Raw genomic sequence first — 18,853 nt, forward strand, 5'->3', positions numbered from 1 at the left:
GGAACCATCGTGGATACGATTATAGATAGAAAATAAATTGGAGAATTAAAAATAATACTATGAGAAGGAGACTAAATGTAGGATGCTAATGGAAGACGAGGGCAATTTTTTAGGACATTTACCAACTGAAGCGGGTAAAACTACTTGAGATCTGGCAGTAAAGAAAATCGAAGAAAGAGGAAAATAGAGATCAGCGGGATCCTGCTCAACCGTGGAGCATCCGTGAAAATCTCGTGTAGCTCAAGTGAAAATGGCAAAATTGCTAGACCGCCTCCTCTATCCCCATCGGCGTGTTCCGGACTTTCCTCATCATCTCAACGCCTCCTCTCAGCAGCCCGCAGGCCGGCCGGCCGTTCCAAAAGCCCATTGGCTCTAGTAAACATACATACACACCCTCACAAAATCGATGAGCAGCTCTAACACCAGCTGGGTTCTCAATCAGTTTTACTACTTTTTCTCCTGTTGTCTGCTATGCTGCCAGAAATTGAAGTTGTCCTCTGCTTTGGACAAGGGACATTAATTATCATCGTAGGGCTAGCGGAAAGGTCGTATTTTTGGATATTTCGAGAAGATTCAGGGAAAAACGCCTTCTAGACGAATGAAATTAGTATCGACTGCCTACGGCCTAAAACCATGGGGTTCTGCGGGAATAAAATCAGATTCAAGCAGTGTTCCTTAGCAAATCATCGCGTTTCCGTTTGCAGCTCCTTTGAGGCTTCGAACGAGCAACTGGCGACGCTATGAATGACACCATTAATTGGATATCCGCAAGTTTAGAAATATCGGAGGACTGAAAAAATGTGAAACCAAAACGTGGTTACTTGACGAAAAGACTTCTTCTCTATTAGGGGAATGAATAGTGCCGATGGAAGAACTTAAAGTGACAGTATTCATCGCATCGTTATGAGAAGAAAATAAAATAATAATAAAATAGAAAATAGTAATATATGCAGAAAAGAAAATAGTAAATAAAATAGCAGTGTATCCAGAAAATATTAGTAAATGCAAAAATAAAAATAAATAAGAAAAATAGTAGTATGTGCAGAAAATGCTAGTATGTACATACAGAAAATATGCTCTTTTAGATGGGACAAGAATTTCTGGTAAGTCCGTGTTGATTCGGGAGATGTGTAATTCATATCCACATTTCCGTATTCTAAATCTCCTAAATCTTTTAACTACATAAAATAACCATTAGAATATTTATAAATAGAAGTGAAATGACCTCAATGACTTTTCGAAGATCATCACTTATCTCAACGTGCGATATGAAGCGAATAACATCATTTTTTTTAACGTTCTATATAAAATGTTTCACAAATGCCGGAAAAGGTGCTTAAAAAATCCTCGTACAGAAATTCTCCCTTCAGCTCCTGAAAAAAGTCTCCAATCTCTGAATATAGTTATCATATTTTGCGAAGATGTATATAAAAACAAACCCTACCACTATTTTCAAAAATAACGCTGCCCTAATTTCAAAATAAACTTTTAAAGCTTTCTAAACTGAAGAAACTTCCTAAAAGTAAACCTCATTTGTTAAAACGTAAGCGGCATGGCTCTACGAGCATAAGTACACTCGGAAATTCTGGTTGTTTCCCGATTTTTCCAATCACAAAAAAAAACCGACGCATTTTTTCTTTGTAAAAATAAGTTCGCTCCTTCCAACGTTTGTAACAGGTCCAGTATCCTTTTTTAGGGGGATGTTCCGTGGTCTACGCCTTAACTTTTTCTCCATTTTACGTCACAGTTTCACATTCACTTTATTTCCTCTAAACAATGTTTCAAAGATCACTTGTGTTTCTAACAAGGATTTTTTTTTTGCATTAAGCTGTAACCATTCCACCTCCTCCATGATGCTGATTTTCGTTCAGATAGTACAGGTAACACTGCGGCTAAGATTATATAAAATAAGTGAATTAAAAAGTAAAAAAAAATCAAGTTGGAGCTGTAAACCAGTTGCAATTTCGTATACAAAACCTCAAGGGCAAATGTGTGATAATACTCCTACAAATCCACGGGCTCCTAGTGATTGGCATTGATCTCACATCTTTCTTGGATATCAAGTAAAATCACCAAAGTTACACATTAAAATTTAAAAACGACGTGTTCAATGTGTCGCAAACAAACAACAATTGGGAGAAAATTTTATCGGGAAATCTAAAATCCACCTAATTCCTGAGAAACGTGAATAATTGAGGTTCCTAAGCAGAAGGTGTGAAGAATTACCTTAATGCAAAATACAGTTCATCATTACAAAGTCTTATCATGGAAAAGGATCCCGTCCATTGGGAAAACTAATTCTCCATAAAAACTAGGGAAAATTTATGACGGCACATCAAAGGATGCATCGAAAAGAACCATTTTTCACTTGGCGAAATTTCATCCATATTTTATCGCAAGTAAGGACTCACAAGAAGTTCTCAACGACATGAAAGTCATTTCGATTGGAATGGATTGGATTAGATTGGCTCTTCAGCTCGTCCATTTGACGGATTGGACTCATCTGTTCGAATTTTTTTCAGAAGTCGGAGATAGCTATGCCTTCACATGAGCATATGAAAGCTAAAAGGACCCAAACGCCGAATTCATTCCTTCGATTTTCTGGATGTGGTGTTGAATTTCAAGTTCGCTCTACGATCACTGTTTCTTGTTACTTTATTACTTTATTTATTCATTTTTTATTGCAGCAACGACAATACCATAAACAGAAAAAACCAGAGCATATGAAATAGAAATGTGATTCTGAAGACGTCGTCAAGTATTCTCTGCGAGAAAATGCGCTGCGCATAGAAAATAAAGAAAAAAAGATGAATCTCTCTCCACGCCTTTCCAGAAATCCTTCAAAGATGGGTCCAAGTGTGGAGACTTTATTTATTCAAATGTTTCAGATGTCGCATTCAGTTCTTGCAATGCTGTTCTAGAGGTCTCAACTCTGTGTCACTGAGGAGGTTCAAGTACCAGTAATATCAAACACTTTTCCTCTATATTTTAAATTTTTACTAAAACAATATTATTATAACATTGAATTATATTTGATAAAAATGGTATTTCAAGGGCATCAATCAAACGTAGGAAGTCCGTTCCTTAAATTCATAATAACCTAGACGCTAAGAAAATTTTCAAATCTCGTTTATTTCATTCACAACCGCTAAAACACTCTGTTGCAGAGCATAGATATGCTGTTTATTCGTAAATATGTTTCTAAAGCATTAGCGAAGTAAAAATCTACAAATATGGGTCGAAAAGGAAGTAACCGAGCTTATAAAATGCGATTCTTTGATTATTTTATTATTTTTCTTTGATTACCACCAGAGCACTAGAGATGAAAGAAACTATTAAAGTTATGTATGTTTAAGATCGCCCTACAGACCGTACCTCCTAACCTCAATTTCACTAAACAGTAAATTAAAACATATTTTCACAATAGAGCGCACAATGATCACCACGGCAATTTACTAGCTGATTTCCGCTTCATTGAAAATATTCTGCTAAGCTATTAGATGTAATTTTTAGAAATATTTTTTTAGATAATTATATTACATGATACATACATATATTACATAATATATTACAAAATACATTTTTAGATAATTAGATATTTAATAAGTCTTTTTAATTTGTAGCTTCCTAATTCGTTTTTCGCCGGAACCAAGAATATATTCCATTATAAATATGTGAAATTCCGTTGGTCATGATGAATGGTTTGGTAGTATCTAAATAATATAATTTAATAAATAAATAATATGGTTCTGCGAAATTGAAACAACGATTTAATGAATAACTAGCAATATGAGGTCCGAAAGCGTTTTCGATCAATTTCTTTTCAAAAATTTTCGGATGTGCACGAGAAGTGCAGACAGTAGATCTCCCGCCAAATTGACTCAAACTGAATCGCATTCATGGAAGCGAAAAAAAGAACACCAAGTCGGTATCATAAATTAAGCGCCTAATCCACTTGAAAGCACCCGGAGAAAACATATTTCAGAAAGAAAAGCGTCATAAATTTTGAATACAGCCCGAAGTAAATGGGAAGGAAGAGCTCCTGGTGGGGCCAGGAGAGAAGCTTCTAATAGTTATTGGCTTCCCTTGGCTCAACTTATCACGTTCGACAATCGGTTGGGATTTTTTTCTTCAGAAGGAAAAATGTGTCAGGAAGAAGTGATGCCGTAATTATAGTCGCCTAATGTTTGCTCCTGCTTTGAAGCGAATGGAAAATCCTGTTGTTACACCCGAGAAGACGCTTCTGAAGAAAAAGTATGAACTTGAAAAGCAAAATTTTTCCCTTACGCGATTAGAAACGTGCTGAAATGTGACAGATGTCAGTCATAAACGTTTACTTGACTGACTGGATGGGGAATAAAGCGCAACTACGGAGGAAAGTGTACAAATGGAGAGGGATAACAGGGAATTAACGGACGTGAAACTCGTCCAACATTACTTATTCTCTTTCCTCCTTCCTATTCCCGTTCAACCTTCAATGAATATTGTGAGCAGTTAGAATAACAAGACAGAAAGCAATATTTTTTTTCCAAATTTCCAAGTCTTCGTTCCTTTCTCCCTACATATTTTCCTATCTTTAGGTATAAGGACCTCATGACTGGATAATTTTGCTCACTCAAAAATATTTACTCGGCGAAACACAAGATATTCTGAGTGGGAAAGAAACTGTATCGGCGGGTGAGGCAGAAATAGAAAAATTATATTGAAAAAATTGGCCAAATGAAAAAAAAATTATATTAAAAATTGCTAAATAAACAAGGTAACAAATAAAATTAGTTCTGGAGAAAAAAAAAGAAGAAAACGGAAGCTAGAGAATCTTGCAAAGATATAGCGTGAAAAAAGAGGCAGAGAGGCGATTTTCAGGACATTCACTAAAACCTGAAGCGAAGAAAAAGAAGAATGAGTAGATTTCCTGAATTTTAAGATGGAGTGGTTCAAAAAACATAGTGGCAGTATTTTAGAACTCCGGACCACCTGAAATGCACCGATTATTGACAATATCGTTGATGGGGAGATCAAACGGATGTCATAAAATTCCAGTCCTGGACGAACTCTCGGACGAATTTCACTGATTTGAAAGTCAGCGTTGGAACGAATTAGGGAATCGTGTACGGAAAAGCAGACATTTTGATTGAAGAAAGATAGAAAAGTAATGAAGAGTAAACTGAATGCAAAAGAAAGGAAGGGGAAACGAACAAATGCAAAGAGTTCCTATTGATCATCGCTTGATTGACAGCAAGGGAGTGCGGGAGGAAAACAGCGGTCGAAGATGCGGAGAACTTCTCAACAATTAATGGGACCACCTCCGGAAGAGTAAAAGAGGAAAGAAGGCTTAGGAAGAAGCCAAAACAATCCACTTTCTTTAACTATAACTTATTTTTATCCTTGATTTTACGATATGCTTAGTTTTCTGTGCCCGGTTTAGTAAACGAAGAAGAGCGAAAATAAATAACTTTCTATCTTTTGGACTAACTTTGGAAAAACTTTTGGAAGATAAATATGTTAGATTTGGAATTTCTAAGCAGAGATTGATGTTTGAAGCGAATTATTTTCAGTAAACATCTTTCCGAAAATATTTTCCTGGATACTCAAAGTAACTAACAAGCAGATGTTCAACAAAAGAAAAGAAAAGCACAAAAACTGGTTGTAAATTCGGCTTTTCTCAACACTGGAAAAGAAAACGACGCCTAAAAACATTTTCGGCTCTCGTTTGAACAAATTTTTTCGTTGGTGCGGGGCTCAACGAACGGATTTTTTTGTTTATTTGAAAACTTCGTTGAACATATCCGATTCGGTAAAATCACGTAATTTTCAGAAATCATGAAGAAGAATTTGTGATGCTGGAAGGTATTCGAATAAAAAAATAGATCAGGAAAACAAATTTAATTTTTGAAAATTGCTACTCACCTAGTAGTGTCGTCTGTTGCCGGTGTAGGTGGTGGAGGCATTATCTGTGGTGATAACTTTCTAGAAAAAAAAACCTGATTCAAGCAATTCTGAGAAATGCATGAACTGAATTCAAAAAAAAATGTCACGATATCTACGGATTGCAGTAAAAAGTTTTCAGATTACTGTAGAAGGTCAAAGAATTTCTAGTGAAATTGTCATTTTCTTCTCTCTTTTTTTTGACATAAAAACTTGACCGTTGCTCTTTCAATGGCTGCAAATATGTGCAGAGACAGGAGAAACGTCGTGGTAAAAGTCATGCATATTTCTAGGTACAAAGGAGAAAAAAAAACTTGACGTGTGTCGATGTTTTGCAAGCGAATAAATGAGTTGAGTAAAGAAATGAACAGTTGACAAAGCGCTCAGACAAATATTTTTCCCATCGTTGCTGTGTTGCTGCTCAAATCTGACTGCATGACTACATTCTCCACAATGTTCTTGTTCAAACATTGAATAATCGTAAAAAAACAATCGGAGAGGATTTGTGGAGCGTTGGTACAAAGATACAACACACAACTGATCGTCACGTACGTACATTTTACTGTTTGACTAGTCGGAGGTATCGTAACAAACCCTACGAGAAACGCACGTAGGCGGACTAAGAACGAGTTGAGCGCTTCAAATACGCTTGATTTTTGAACATTTCCAGCGATTGGAAGGCTTATCCATACTTATAAAACGGTCATGAGCCAGCTTAGTCCCATGTATCGCACATCCACAACACATCAGGGATATTAACTGTTAATGATGTGTTGGAGGAAATTCTGAGGTTTTCCTGATAGTTTTCCGGAAAACTGCTGTTAATCAATTGCCTAGAAGTAGAGAGGGTGGGAAAGAACAACGGATTTGTTGAAAAAGAATATTCTCATGTTAAATTTTGGCTAATTAACTTTTCAATTTAATTTATTTTATAATTAATAATTTTATAGTTTCATACTACTTATTTGAAAGTTTAATATTTTTTTTTAAATTTAATATGTAATTTTATACTATTTATTTGAAAAATCTAAGGTTGACACCATTTTTTAATCCCTATTATTAATTTTATTAGTTCATAATTCTTTTTATTAATTCATTAATTGTAAAACTGCATCCTGAAAATAATCATTCCAGACGGAAATCAGTTCACTTTAAAGGCTCCCATTTCTGACTTTCTTCCCAGACTGTTCTGGTTTTTTCTCTAAATTAAGTGTTTATTAACCACCCATCAGGGTATTACAATAATAATTACTGTTAATATTTTTAGTATTTTTTTAAGATTAGGTGCACCCGACAGCAGGTGACTGAGCAGGTTCGCCTAAACCAAAACCAACCAACGGGCCCGTGAATTCACTAAAAAATTCCATTCTAAACCTAACCGCCAAGGTTGCCGGGGAACGCTTCCATTGCGCACTACTACCCGCTTAGCAGATCTCTGAAACACTATTTTCAATTTTTTCCTCCCTTTTTCCGTGAAATTTTTGTCTCCGTGTTTTATAATTTTCAGGAATACCAGTTCTTGAGTATTTTGAGTGCTCTTATCGCATGCAAAAAGCTACTATTAGAGGAAAAAACCAGTAAAACCTCATTTGATTGAAGTTCAACTGATAATTTAGATTTGATCGTAGAATTTGTAAATGAAATTCAAAGCACGACCTAGCTTTAGGATTAGTTGCGAATTGTTTCTGATAAGGTCCAAGTAATTGCCCTAAGAAAAAGAAATGTTGCCGAGAACCTGGACCTGATATCCAAAAGATAAAGCGATGCTGTGACTACAACCAAAAGAACCACCTATTACCACTTACAGTCCCCAAGAAACTAAAAAAAAAACTAAAACTAAATAAAGAAGTTTAGCGGGAAAAAAGTAATAGTAGGGTATTTCTACCAAAAGAAAGTTTAGCATTACTTTCACCACAAAAAGATGTGGATAACACTGGGAAGTAAATATCAAGGGACGCTCTACGAGAGGCAGCTACATATTTTTTTTGTCAACTATTTCGAGGTCGAACATATGTTGTGCAGAACTCGGCCGCTTTAACGAAGATGCATCGTATATTTTGGATCCAGATACTATTTATTTTCACTTCAAAAGAAAAACATATGATTGCGCAAGTTTACTAGTAAACTAGGATTTCCTGTTAATGCTGAGAAGGGTTTACTGAATGGATTCACCCAATGTATCGTGTTGAAAGGTTTGAGCGTGTGAATTAGTGTTATGTAACGGCTGGAACTGGGGGTATTTTTGAATTATTAAATGAAAGCTAACGGAAAGGTAACGCTAATGTTAAACAGTATTTTTACACCATAACAAAGAAGATCCAGGTTCCTTCTAGAACATGTATCTTTCATTTACATTTTATTTTATTTCATTTTATACTGTGGTAGGGACAATGTAGTGTAGCGGTTAGAGGTTCAAATCCCCCTAGTGTTCACCAAACTTTTTGTCCCTCCGGGGTCTGTAAATTGGTACCAGACTTGTCTGGGAGGATAAAAACACTTACCTGACACATCGGCTAGCCCCCGCAGGTCATTGTACAGGCCAGTAACACGTTCGTAAACCTCAAACGATTCTGAATTGATGTGGACGTGGAGACGCATCCCAGGCGGATTGATTGACGTCAGAAATTTTATCCTTCATTATACTGTGGAAACGTCTTTACCGAACAACACGTGTGAACGAAAATTCGAACGAAAATTTGAACGAAAACGAACGAAAATTCTAACTATCCATCTTTCCCATTGCCTTTCTTTGAAAAAACGAGCTGTTCAGTTTATCCGGAGCTTCCAGTGCGGGCGCTCCTCGACAGAAAAAGAGGGTCCCATTGAGCACAGCATTGAGGTAGAATCATGGAGTACGAAATAGCGCGCGTAGTGCAACCATAAACGAAATAAACACGCTCTCGCGACTTCATGCGGAGCGATGCCGACGACATCCTTATGTTTTCCGGACGAACGAGCCCAGCCGAAGCAGTAAAACTTGGATGGGAGTGATCGCGTAGCGATTTTCAAAAACAACATAAGCGTCTGGAGCTTATATGTACCCTTACCCAATGACACTAAATATCCTTAGATTTTGTCATTCATTGTCATGAATCATTGTCTGTGCACTTCCAAGCATAACATGGTATAAATTCTCAACTGTAAAAGGAACTTTAGCTCTTCGTGATCGGAACACATATAGTTCCAGAGCAATCCGAGCAGCTACTCGTAAATCCTTATCCTCGATCTTAAGGTTGCATCAATACGTCTCCGTCATCAAAATACTATCAATATTACCGAAATAATATGGGAAAGTTGCGTACTGGATTTGGTGTTTTTATTGTATTTGCGTTTATACTTACGCTGATTGCATTGTTCACACCAGGATGGAGAAGTTATCAGGTTTGTGAACAACATTCCAGGAGAAATCATTTTCTTTCAAGATTAATCAGAGATGAACCGTGTGCCAAAGAATTATTTCCAGATTTTCTCTGGATTTTCTAAAGTTATCCACAATTTTCGGTTCTAAATTAGAAAACAATTCTACTTCCAATAAAATTTTATTGAATTGATGAGATTGAGAGCAGCGAACCTCTCTTAGGGCGATGGTGCACCGGATTTCGGTCTAGTCTCATACGATTGCGGTTCCGGAAATCGAAAAGTACCAGATTGGGATTGCTCGAAATGGGCTTACGTGAGTACTGAGGGCCTCAATCCGTTACACGATCGATACGCATCAATTTTTAGACCAAAGCATCGCATGAGAAAGTGACTCTAGGTTTCGTTATTGTCGCCTGCATACTTCAAGCTGTTGCTATTGGTGAGTTGAAGTTTGAGATTTCCTGGAGGAGACAATTTAGGGATCACCAACAGAGCACCTTTCTATGCAATAATATTCCTATTCTTATTCTATTCCAGAAATTAAGAAATTTAATTCTAAATTTTAAAAAAATTAAATATATGTTCCCATTCCGGAAAATTTAAAAAAAAATTTCTATTAGATCCTTGTGTACCACCGTCTCCATTTATTAATTGCTAGAATTGTAATTGATTAATCATTTGCACTCCGGTCCAGTCAGGCACATAGAACACCAGGAACAGCATAAACGAACGAATTTTATTTCATTTTTTTTTAATTTGCAAGTGCTGCAGCAGAAAACCGCAGAAACGGACATTTTTTAGTTCATTTCATATTATTGCTATTGTATCTTTATCATTTTATTTTATACTATTGTTATTTTATTTCTGTTATCTTATATTATTTTATTTTTTATCTGGAGGTGCTGAAAAAAAGTTAAACAAGTCGCTGCTACGGCGACAGTGAATTTAAAATACATATTCTCAATGTCGCAGATACGGCGACAACGGATTCCAAAGGGTTAAAAATGAAAAACTCTGTAAACTAAGTCATTTCAAATCTACACTCCCTTCATTAGAATGTAAAAAAAAACTTGATAATGTAGCATAGGTTTTCGTTAGCATAGCATTTCCCATTCAGGATGTTTCTTCACCTTATTCTCGCCGCGTCTTCGTCTGGGCATACCAACGGCCGGTGTTTGTGCGCTCGCGTTCCTCTGTCTTTTCATCGCTATTCTAGTTTATGGTGTTCGTTATCGAAGCAAAGTTGGTAAGCATTTTTATAAAAAGCTTCATGACTATTTCACAAGTTAATTGATCAGTTATCCATTGATTCTGCAGCATACATGACCTCCATGTCCTACGAATTGGTCGCCGACATCTATCTGGGCTATTCATATTGGCTAGCAGTGGTAGCAACTATTTTCACACTTCTAGCTACTATAGTCGCCGGTGGATTGATCGGTGACTACAGAATGCCTATTGATTAAGAGTTTGATTTAGTATCACCAGGCTACGCTTCTGGAACAGTGTTTAAATTGTACGAATAACTCAGAGGCACCGTATCACAAAACTGAATTGAGAAACTTTTGGGAAAGAATAGAGTTGAAGATATGGATTGCGAAAATGAGAGTGGTCCCTCCAAACTCCTTTTAGTCGCCCTGAAAATCAGGAAAGACCTTTGCTCTTGCGAGTAACTTTAAAACACGCTATAACCTTGTACACGATTCAGATTCCCTCTGCAGCCTATTGATTGGTTTTACTTAAATAGGCTACTGAGGAGACCTCATCGATTCTCAACCGCTCGCACGTAGGTGCGGCGCGTGGGAACGAACTTCTTTTTACACGTCGTTTTCTTCAAGACTATTAAGGAAAAATGAGCGGAGCCACATTCGTACTCATTTTACACCTCGAACTCGATATTTTCGCACATTTTTCCGTACCACATCAGTTTCCTGATACGCTGCCTTAAATCATCCGATTACTTTGGAATATTACTAAATGAGCACACAAAAGCAAAAACAATCATTCAAACGAGTTTTTTTTTTTCTTCACGACTTGCCACAAAATTACTAATGTAATGTCACTCATACAGTACATGTGTAATAAAACCTTTACTTTGTACCATTTCTGTGCAAAATATCGATTTATTGACAATTTCTGAGTCATGTGAAAACACTTATTATCTCTCTCTGACAAATGTTGGCAAAAAGGAACCGGTAAAATAAAGCAAAAATAAAAGAAGGATGAAAAAAAGCAAGAACATCACTATCATAACAACCATACTGTTCACTAATATCATCACAGTAGCGCCATCACTAAACATAAATTAAGTACACCACAGAAATCGATGAAAATAGCTAACTAGTTCGATTCATGATGCTTATTGAAGTTTTGTTCAGTTTCTCTCCACACACAAAAGTTAGGGTAAAGCTTCAGGCGTTACTGCAAGACTAATGAATCTTTAATTGCCTCAACCTGTCACCTTGCGGAGATTCGACTGCAAAAAAATTGGTCAACCAAAGGAGAGTTGAGGTCGACCGGAAAAGAGTTAAACCATAAAATTGAAACCGAAGCACTTCGACTCTTGACTAATGTGGGAAAATTGAACAAAGAACTCCAAGAATTGTGACCAATGCGTCAAATAATTACTAGTTTCTAGGCAATAAGTAACCTCATCATTATAAAGTCGAGAAAACAACAAGCTTGAGAGCATCTATGCGAGCACCTCTCTCGACATACTCAAATTTTGATCTAATTCATATCGCGAGTACGCAATTGCACACATTACAAAGTAACATAGCGGCTTCATAAAAAAGATGGGAGAAGGATAGTGCATCTGGACACACAAATGAAATAAATGACCGTCTGCGCGAAAAAATGATCAGACGAGTACTCTTAGGAAGCAACTAATGTAATTTTCTCTAACCGCTCATCATTTCTTCTCTTAAAAAAATAATCAAAACAAATAAGTGAGCCAAAAATATCAAAAGAAAACAATTCTTGAGCAATTCACACCGCTACAGTGAGGCAATGCCCGGAATACCTATGAAGAAGACGGTACGTAGTGAATAAAATACAACATTTGAACTGAAAGAACAAATTTTGATCTAATCATGGTACAGATTTCATGGAAAAGTTTCGAAAAGTTCTGGCATACTTGGAATGCTGAGCAACGACATACAAAAGCAACGGCAATATTTTACCTTACGAAAATTATATGAATACACTGAGAAGAACAGTCTCCTCAGAATAAGCAAATTATGGCGGGGCATGCACGACAGCTTGCGATAAAAAGGAAACTCATAGAAATCAAAAATGTTCCTAATCAAGAATTAAGGTCAAAAAGGAAACAAACTCTTGAAATATACTGCATTATGATAAGTCGCTCTTGACGCATTTAAACGAAGTGCTTGGGGGGATTTTCGATTTTCAGTCCTAGTTTCGTCGGATTCATCGAAAACTTTATGACGAAAGTAAAATCCTCAGTTATGCATTTAATTCGGCGCAAAAGAATTTTTTGCGTTACAAATTTCATCTGTTAGTTAGAATGACACCTATAACTAATCGCTTTCTATTGCTCGAGCAACAACCAAAAAAAAATCAAGAAAACAAACTGAAGACTGCAAAATCTGCAAACAGTTCGAAAAAAGAAGTAAAATCCGAAAGAAAAAGTTAGAGATGGTCCTTCCGATCATGGTCAGATACTATTGACTTAGGGTTTGAACGCTCAGATACCTCGTTATCAAAATCCGACAAAAGCTATGACTTGAAGATTTTGTTTCACATCGTCCTTAAGCTCTACATTTCAATATTATCCGATAGTATTCAAAAAGATGCCACAAAACTGACTACTTACCCTCATTCATAAGGAAGGTGAATAGATTTCCTTCGATGCAGTATCATCATACTTAGTTTTTCTTCTACAGCTTACTTTACTAGTTTTCTTTATACTCAACTAGCAAACGCTACTAATAGAATCAATCATGTATTTAAAAATCAAAACTTCTCTGCGTGCTGCTTCCACTATCCATGTGACGTAGTCCGCACACTGTATATGCGCCCGAGTCCTCTGAGGACGAAACACAGTGCTCACCACGAAGCTCACTTGGTCTCTCAACAGACGGCAAACTCTCCCTTCGATAATCCAGTTCATCTGGCACTCCGTTCCTATTGTCATCCAGAATCTTCTCTTCATCGCTCGACTTTGGCCGATAGTTGATCAGCACTACATTTTCAGGGATGCTATGTCGATGTCTGGCGAGTTCTTCGGAGACGCTTCTGCGTCGTGGTGATTCTATAACCTCTTCCATACGTTGATGACCATCCCCAACATCAAAGCTCTTTTCTTCGCGTATTGTTTGCAGCTCTACCTAAACACAGAAAAAAACTATGGAGAACTTTGTTTTGAGGACAACCATCAGTTTTTTGAGAAAACCTCAAGCCTTGACCTAGCCTCAACCTTAATTAATTTCGAGAAAGCAGATGGCAAATATTGCTCAAAACTTCTATTCCAAGAATTCCTATTATTGTCCGCACAAGTTTCATATATTTAATTTTCATTTTCCGATTCATGTGTAAGCTCTTCGGAAACCTACACAGACGATGATTAGAACGATCATACGCTTATTTTGTCTAACAATAATCCACACTGTGTTAGTACTTCAAAAACAGTTCAATGTAGAAATAGAAAGCATAGGCAGAGGCAACCCGGGGTTCACAATCATGGTAATTTCCGCACTTCTATCCCAACAGTTTTCCATTTCTTAACAACGAAGAGAAGTGATATCCTACTTAATCAGGCGATTTATATCAGGAATTGGAAACAAACTTTACGCATTCTGCAGTGAACAAAGTAGATATTAACCATAAAGTGGATAAAGTGTCTGGCGTTAGTCAATCCGCTTGGGATGCGTAACTGTAACTGGATTATAAAATGACTTGCGGGGCTGGCCGTGTATTTTAAGTCAGTGTATTCATCCTCCCAGACAAGTCTGGTACCAATTTATCGACCCCGGAGGGATGAAAAGGTTGGGGAGCACTAGGCCGGATTCGGACCACCGATCGATCGAGGTTAAGCATAACCACAGAAATCTATTATTCTCTATGGGATTCCGACACACCTCATCGTCCACAGAGCTTTTACGTCGCCGTTGAATTTTGTGATGCAGGCCAAGTGCAGACACCCTTCGTTTCAGGTTATCCATTCCTAAAAACCGCAGGTCTAAGCAACGCTTAAGTTCTAACAACCTGAGTAAATCGAAGCAGGAAGAGAGGAATATTGAGTTCTAGTGGAAAATTCTATATTCAAATCTATTACCTTCCTCTAGTATGGAATGCTCTTTCTCCTTTAACTCTGGTTGAATTGGGATATCTTCCGGCATTTTTCGCATTCGTAAACTTGCAGACGTCACCAAACCTTTACGACGCTTTTCCTGGAAATTAAAAGTCAAGAGTTGGAGTATGGACCACCAACCGAACTTGTAGAAAGTGAGTGGAATATTTTTGGTTTAAAATCATGTCTGCGATAACGCCGTCTCGGAGATGACAAATACTGACTCAAATTCACAGAAGAACCATCAAATTCCTACCATGGTATGGTTTCTTCCCCACATCAACTCATCACGCTTTTCTTTTGAAAGCGGATTCTCCAGTAATGAATTGCGTACAGCGCTCGTAACCTAAGAAGGTCATTAAGAAATCTCTTGTGAAATAAAGGAGAACTTAACAAACTTACCAAAATTACATCAGCAAGGATTTCATATTGTGCCCGTTGGTGCATTGCGTCAATTGCTCGTAATGCAAGATCTGGAGCGCCATTATACAACGCCATGTAAACACCGGTGAGCAACTCCAAAAGTAGAGCAGAGTTCACATGTTGACGAGGTTTCCTAGAATAAACGTTAACTTCTTTAAAAAAATAAACTATTTCCCAAACCATTACATCTGAATAAGGAGAAATGTTCCCGAAAGAAGTGGCTCTTCCCAAAGCCCAGTTGTCAGAAGTGTCCCCAACACTAAAGCTTCTCATGCATAACAAAGAACTACTATTTTTGCATCAGCATCCACAAAAATTCCCGATATCGACATCTTTAGATTTTTCAGGGACTTGCTTTTGTTTATTACCAAAACGAAAAGAGTTGAGGTGGTGATATAGAACTGTGGTCTCGACCACAAGAAGTCAATCAACATGGTCATAAAATCTTCTAGTGCACAACATTAAAGCCTCAGGTAGGCCTTACCAAAACTAGTAATCTAAATTTTTGGAGTTCAAGTTAAAAGAGGGATTCGTGTTTGCGAAAAAGCAAGCATAAATAATGTCTTCAAAGCCCCTAAAACAAAAGTAGGAAACGTTGATAGTAATGAATATCACTACGAAAAAAATCCGCTTTCCTTCTTGCAAAAAATTTGTCAACAACATCAGGTAACGAAGAGAACATCTAAAAAAAAGAAGAAAAAAGAGTAGCCCCTTAAAAAATAGTGCCTTTGTATAAAAATCGAAAGTGAGGATCACACAGAAAAACTGCTTGAAAGAGATGAAAAGGACACTTAAAAATGCCTCACCAACTCCGACGACCACATAAAGTGTCAGAAAAATGAGGTAATCGCCATTAAATCGAAATAGAGGTAAAGTACTCACTTAGAGTAGTCTTCGAGAACTTCGAATGAATGTTCCGAACCCATAACTTTACTGACGAAATTCGTTTCGGGGAACGTGAACCCACTCTCACATATTGAGAGTGCAGCCAGGCAGATATGTCTTGAGACCACATCAGATGAGAGATATGCCAAACTTCCATTAACCTAAATATGGTCACCAACGATTACTAGCACAATTCCCATCCAAAGTAGAGTAGCCTACAACGAAAAAAAGTAGTACCTACTAAGGTTAGTTCGATGAAATTTCATAAAAACAAGAGAGCAATGTATGACTTTTCAAAATCTTTCAAAACACGAGCGATAAAGTAACAGCACGAAAAACAAATAAAGAAAAGGATGCGAAAAATTACACTGAAAACATTAAAACATGCTCACCGCCTTCAAAATTCTTGTCAAAATGAGGAACTTCGATTCGGAATTGAATTCTTCAATAGTTGGATAAGGACCAATTCTAACGGTGGTCTGAAAAGCACATGAAACAAAATTTAGAACATGCATTCACATATCTTTAGACAGATGTGAAAATGAATGGGAAAAAATTCAATAGCTTTACCTACTAATGAGAAGTAATAACAAATATTTATAGGCAAAATTCCCAATTAGAGTAAAAACAGATTTCCAACTTTAACTTCTATGTACATTGAGACCAATGCGGCATGGCTAAAAGTGCCAAAGATAATATTATTAGTATTACTTAAGGTTTATTACTATATCTGTGGTGCATAGAATTAAGGAAACAGTACTACAGATATAATAGTGATTGAGAAGGAAATCAATAATGGAAACCGGTCATCTAAAAATAGCAAGTATTAGAGCAACGGAAAAAATAACATTTTGTTGCAAAAAAAAATCGAACTAACCAAAACAGAAGGCGAATTCCCCGGCTTCATCACGACTACCTCTGGTACGGCGCTGATCTTCGTGGGATCATGATATATGCTGGGATAGCGAATTGACGGAATACGTACTTCCTCTACCTTCAACAGAGATGAAATTCGAGAAAGAACGACATCAAAACAACGCTTACAAAACCGCAACAAAAAAAAAAACCACAGTATCATATTGCAACTATCTTGAAATCGTTCGAACTGGTAAACCAACACTTTTCACATTTAAAACGAAGATGCCGAACAGACCTTTTTAATTATTTTCTCGGAATTTGGGGTGTTTTCCAGGATTTCTTCGTTATACACAGCAAGAAAGAAGATTTCAAAAACAGCAACACTCTTCTGTTGCTTTTTTGAAAGTGCGTAAAGATATGTGCCGATGAAAGACGGTATGAATTGTAACGCATATTGTCGAAGAACACCTGAAAAGTGAACATACAAAACTATTTCAAGAGGTATATACAGGAGAGCTATACCGAAACGTATGATCGAAGTATAAATGAAGGGATATTGACATCAAACTATGAGCTGTGGCTCGCTGATTTAATAACAGTGGACCAGAATATGTCTAGGAACGACCTTTAAGAAAAAATCCAATATTTAAGCAAAATATTTTCTTGAAACATAATCGAAAAAGAACTGTAGGACAAAGATAGAGAGACTGTGCCGAAATTTAGCTAGTGAGGTAGCGTTAATAATCACAGTGCTTGAAGAGGTTATCAAGACGCTCAAAGGCAAGCTTAATAGAAAGAAATTTAGGGTGAAATGAAAGTACAACTGCACTAGTAGCTAAGTATAATCTCGTTTGTTTTTACACACATTTCTCCTTCATCAAATTTTACAATTTTAGTCCGGAAGCTAAAGCGACGGGAAATTTTGTCCATTCTCTCAATCGAAAACGGAAGAGAGCTAACATTCCGAATTTATAACTTCATGACAAATCAGAATAAAATTATCAAACTTTTATACCATTTCAATTAAAGATATGTTTGAAACACGAACAAGAGGAAAAGCAGTTTCCTCGAATGATAAAAAGCATTGCGCATTTTCAGCCCCCAATTTAATTAGACATTCTACACCTCAAGCAAAATGCAGTCCTGTTGCAAAAAGTATATGCACATTAAAGCTTTCTGTTTGCTGAGCACAAATTTTAACAAATGGCCAATAAAAAAAGAGCAACATTCGAAAGTAAGCTCATCCAAAAAGAAAGTGATTGAAAAATCAGTCTTAACAGATCTTACCTCCTTTATAATACAAAGCCAGAATTTGCGCAAATAGAGGTTGAACTAAGTCCACATCCCTAAAACGAAGGCTATTAGAAGCACTACAGTCGTACAAAGACAACGCTCAAGACGAAGTTCACCGTAATAATCAGAAAACAAAGGAGAATTAAACCTCGCCTGTAGTTCACAGTGATGTAATTTGCACACAACATCGTATTTTGTGCCCATTTCGCCAGGAACTTCTTCGTGACTTCCACATCATCGCGTCCACTTAGGCGAATCGTTGTTCTTGATAAATCTGTGAGGAAATCTTGCAATTGGTCACCATTCATGGCTTCATCTAAATAATGAAAAATAAATAAATACAGAACAATTCCAGCGAAAAGAACAGAAACAAAAGGAAAAAGTACAATCTGCTTCAGTAGTTTTCAATAACGACCAGAAGATGAAGTAAAGGAAAACATGACATGAAAAAATCCAGCAAACCAGCATCCACACGACGTGAAAATGGCAACAATTATCACACGCCTGAGTCTTGTGTATATGCGGCCTTCAGACGCCACATACTAGCTCACGGCTAAGAATCTTCGCATCCTTCCCAGACATCCCAGGGCGGCAAATTAGAGCAATTTGTCCTTAACAAGCAGTAGGATGGATCTCTAATTACATTACGTTATAGGAAAGGTCCGAGATCTACGCGAAACCTCCACCATTACAATGGAGGGGAAGTCGCAGCCCTCCTGGAGAAATCCAGAACTCTCTTGACCTTCACTTGTTTCAGGTAGCGCATTTGTAGACAGTAGTACGACCACTGACTGAGTG

At 37.1% G+C, this 18,853-nt stretch overlaps 3 protein-coding genes across 5 annotated transcripts in view; 1 reads left to right on the plus strand and 2 right to left on the minus strand.

Moving 5' to 3' along the window:
* The window catches only part of RB195_020804 (uncharacterized protein), a gene marked incomplete at both ends in the record, with an annotated part of 38,876 nt that extends 32,928 nt beyond the window's left edge, over positions 1 to 5,948 (minus strand). Inside the window, one exon of the mRNA XM_064189276.1 lies at positions 5,908 to 5,948. Coding sequence (XP_064045157.1) covers positions 5,908 to 5,948 — 41 coding nt within the window. The remainder of the gene's footprint in view (positions 1 to 5,907) is intronic.
* A 3,262-nt stretch (positions 5,949 to 9,210) lies between these two features.
* RB195_020805 (uncharacterized protein) lies at positions 9,211 to 10,751 on the plus strand (the record flags this gene model as incomplete). Its single annotated transcript, XM_064189277.1, has 5 exons — positions 9,211 to 9,306; positions 9,506 to 9,598; positions 9,652 to 9,724; positions 10,403 to 10,531; positions 10,603 to 10,751. 5 exons carry the CDS (start codon positions 9,211 to 9,213, stop codon positions 10,749 to 10,751), a joined length of 540 nt encoding a protein of 179 aa, XP_064045158.1.
* A 963-nt stretch (positions 10,752 to 11,714) lies between these two features.
* On the minus strand, positions 11,715 to 18,637 carry RB195_020806 (uncharacterized protein; the record flags this gene model as incomplete). 3 transcript variants are annotated; one of them, XM_064189279.1, is made up of 13 exons in its annotated part: positions 11,715 to 11,761; positions 13,358 to 13,634; positions 14,385 to 14,470; positions 14,582 to 14,696; positions 14,853 to 14,942; positions 14,999 to 15,152; positions 15,902 to 16,065; positions 16,297 to 16,383; positions 16,782 to 16,898; positions 17,058 to 17,230; positions 18,050 to 18,108; positions 18,209 to 18,371; positions 18,442 to 18,523. In XM_064189279.1, the coding sequence occupies 13 exons, from the start codon at positions 18,521 to 18,523 to the stop codon at positions 11,715 to 11,717; spliced, it is 1,614 nt and encodes a 537-aa protein (XP_064045159.1). The 3 variants fall into 3 exon arrangements, with proteins under 3 accessions (XP_064045159.1, XP_064045160.1, XP_064045161.1); XM_064189280.1 differs by lacking the exon at positions 11,715 to 11,761 and adding an exon at positions 12,308 to 12,351; XM_064189278.1 differs by lacking the exons at positions 11,715 to 11,761; positions 18,442 to 18,523 and adding an exon at positions 18,607 to 18,637 and having other exon boundaries at positions 13,254 to 13,634.
* Positions 18,638 to 18,853: the final 216 nt, after the last annotated feature.

Source organism: Necator americanus, chromosome II (assembly GCF_031761385.1).
Source record: "Necator americanus strain Aroian chromosome II, whole genome shotgun sequence".
Classification (NCBI taxonomy): Eukaryota; Metazoa; Nematoda; class Chromadorea; order Rhabditida; family Ancylostomatidae; genus Necator; species Necator americanus.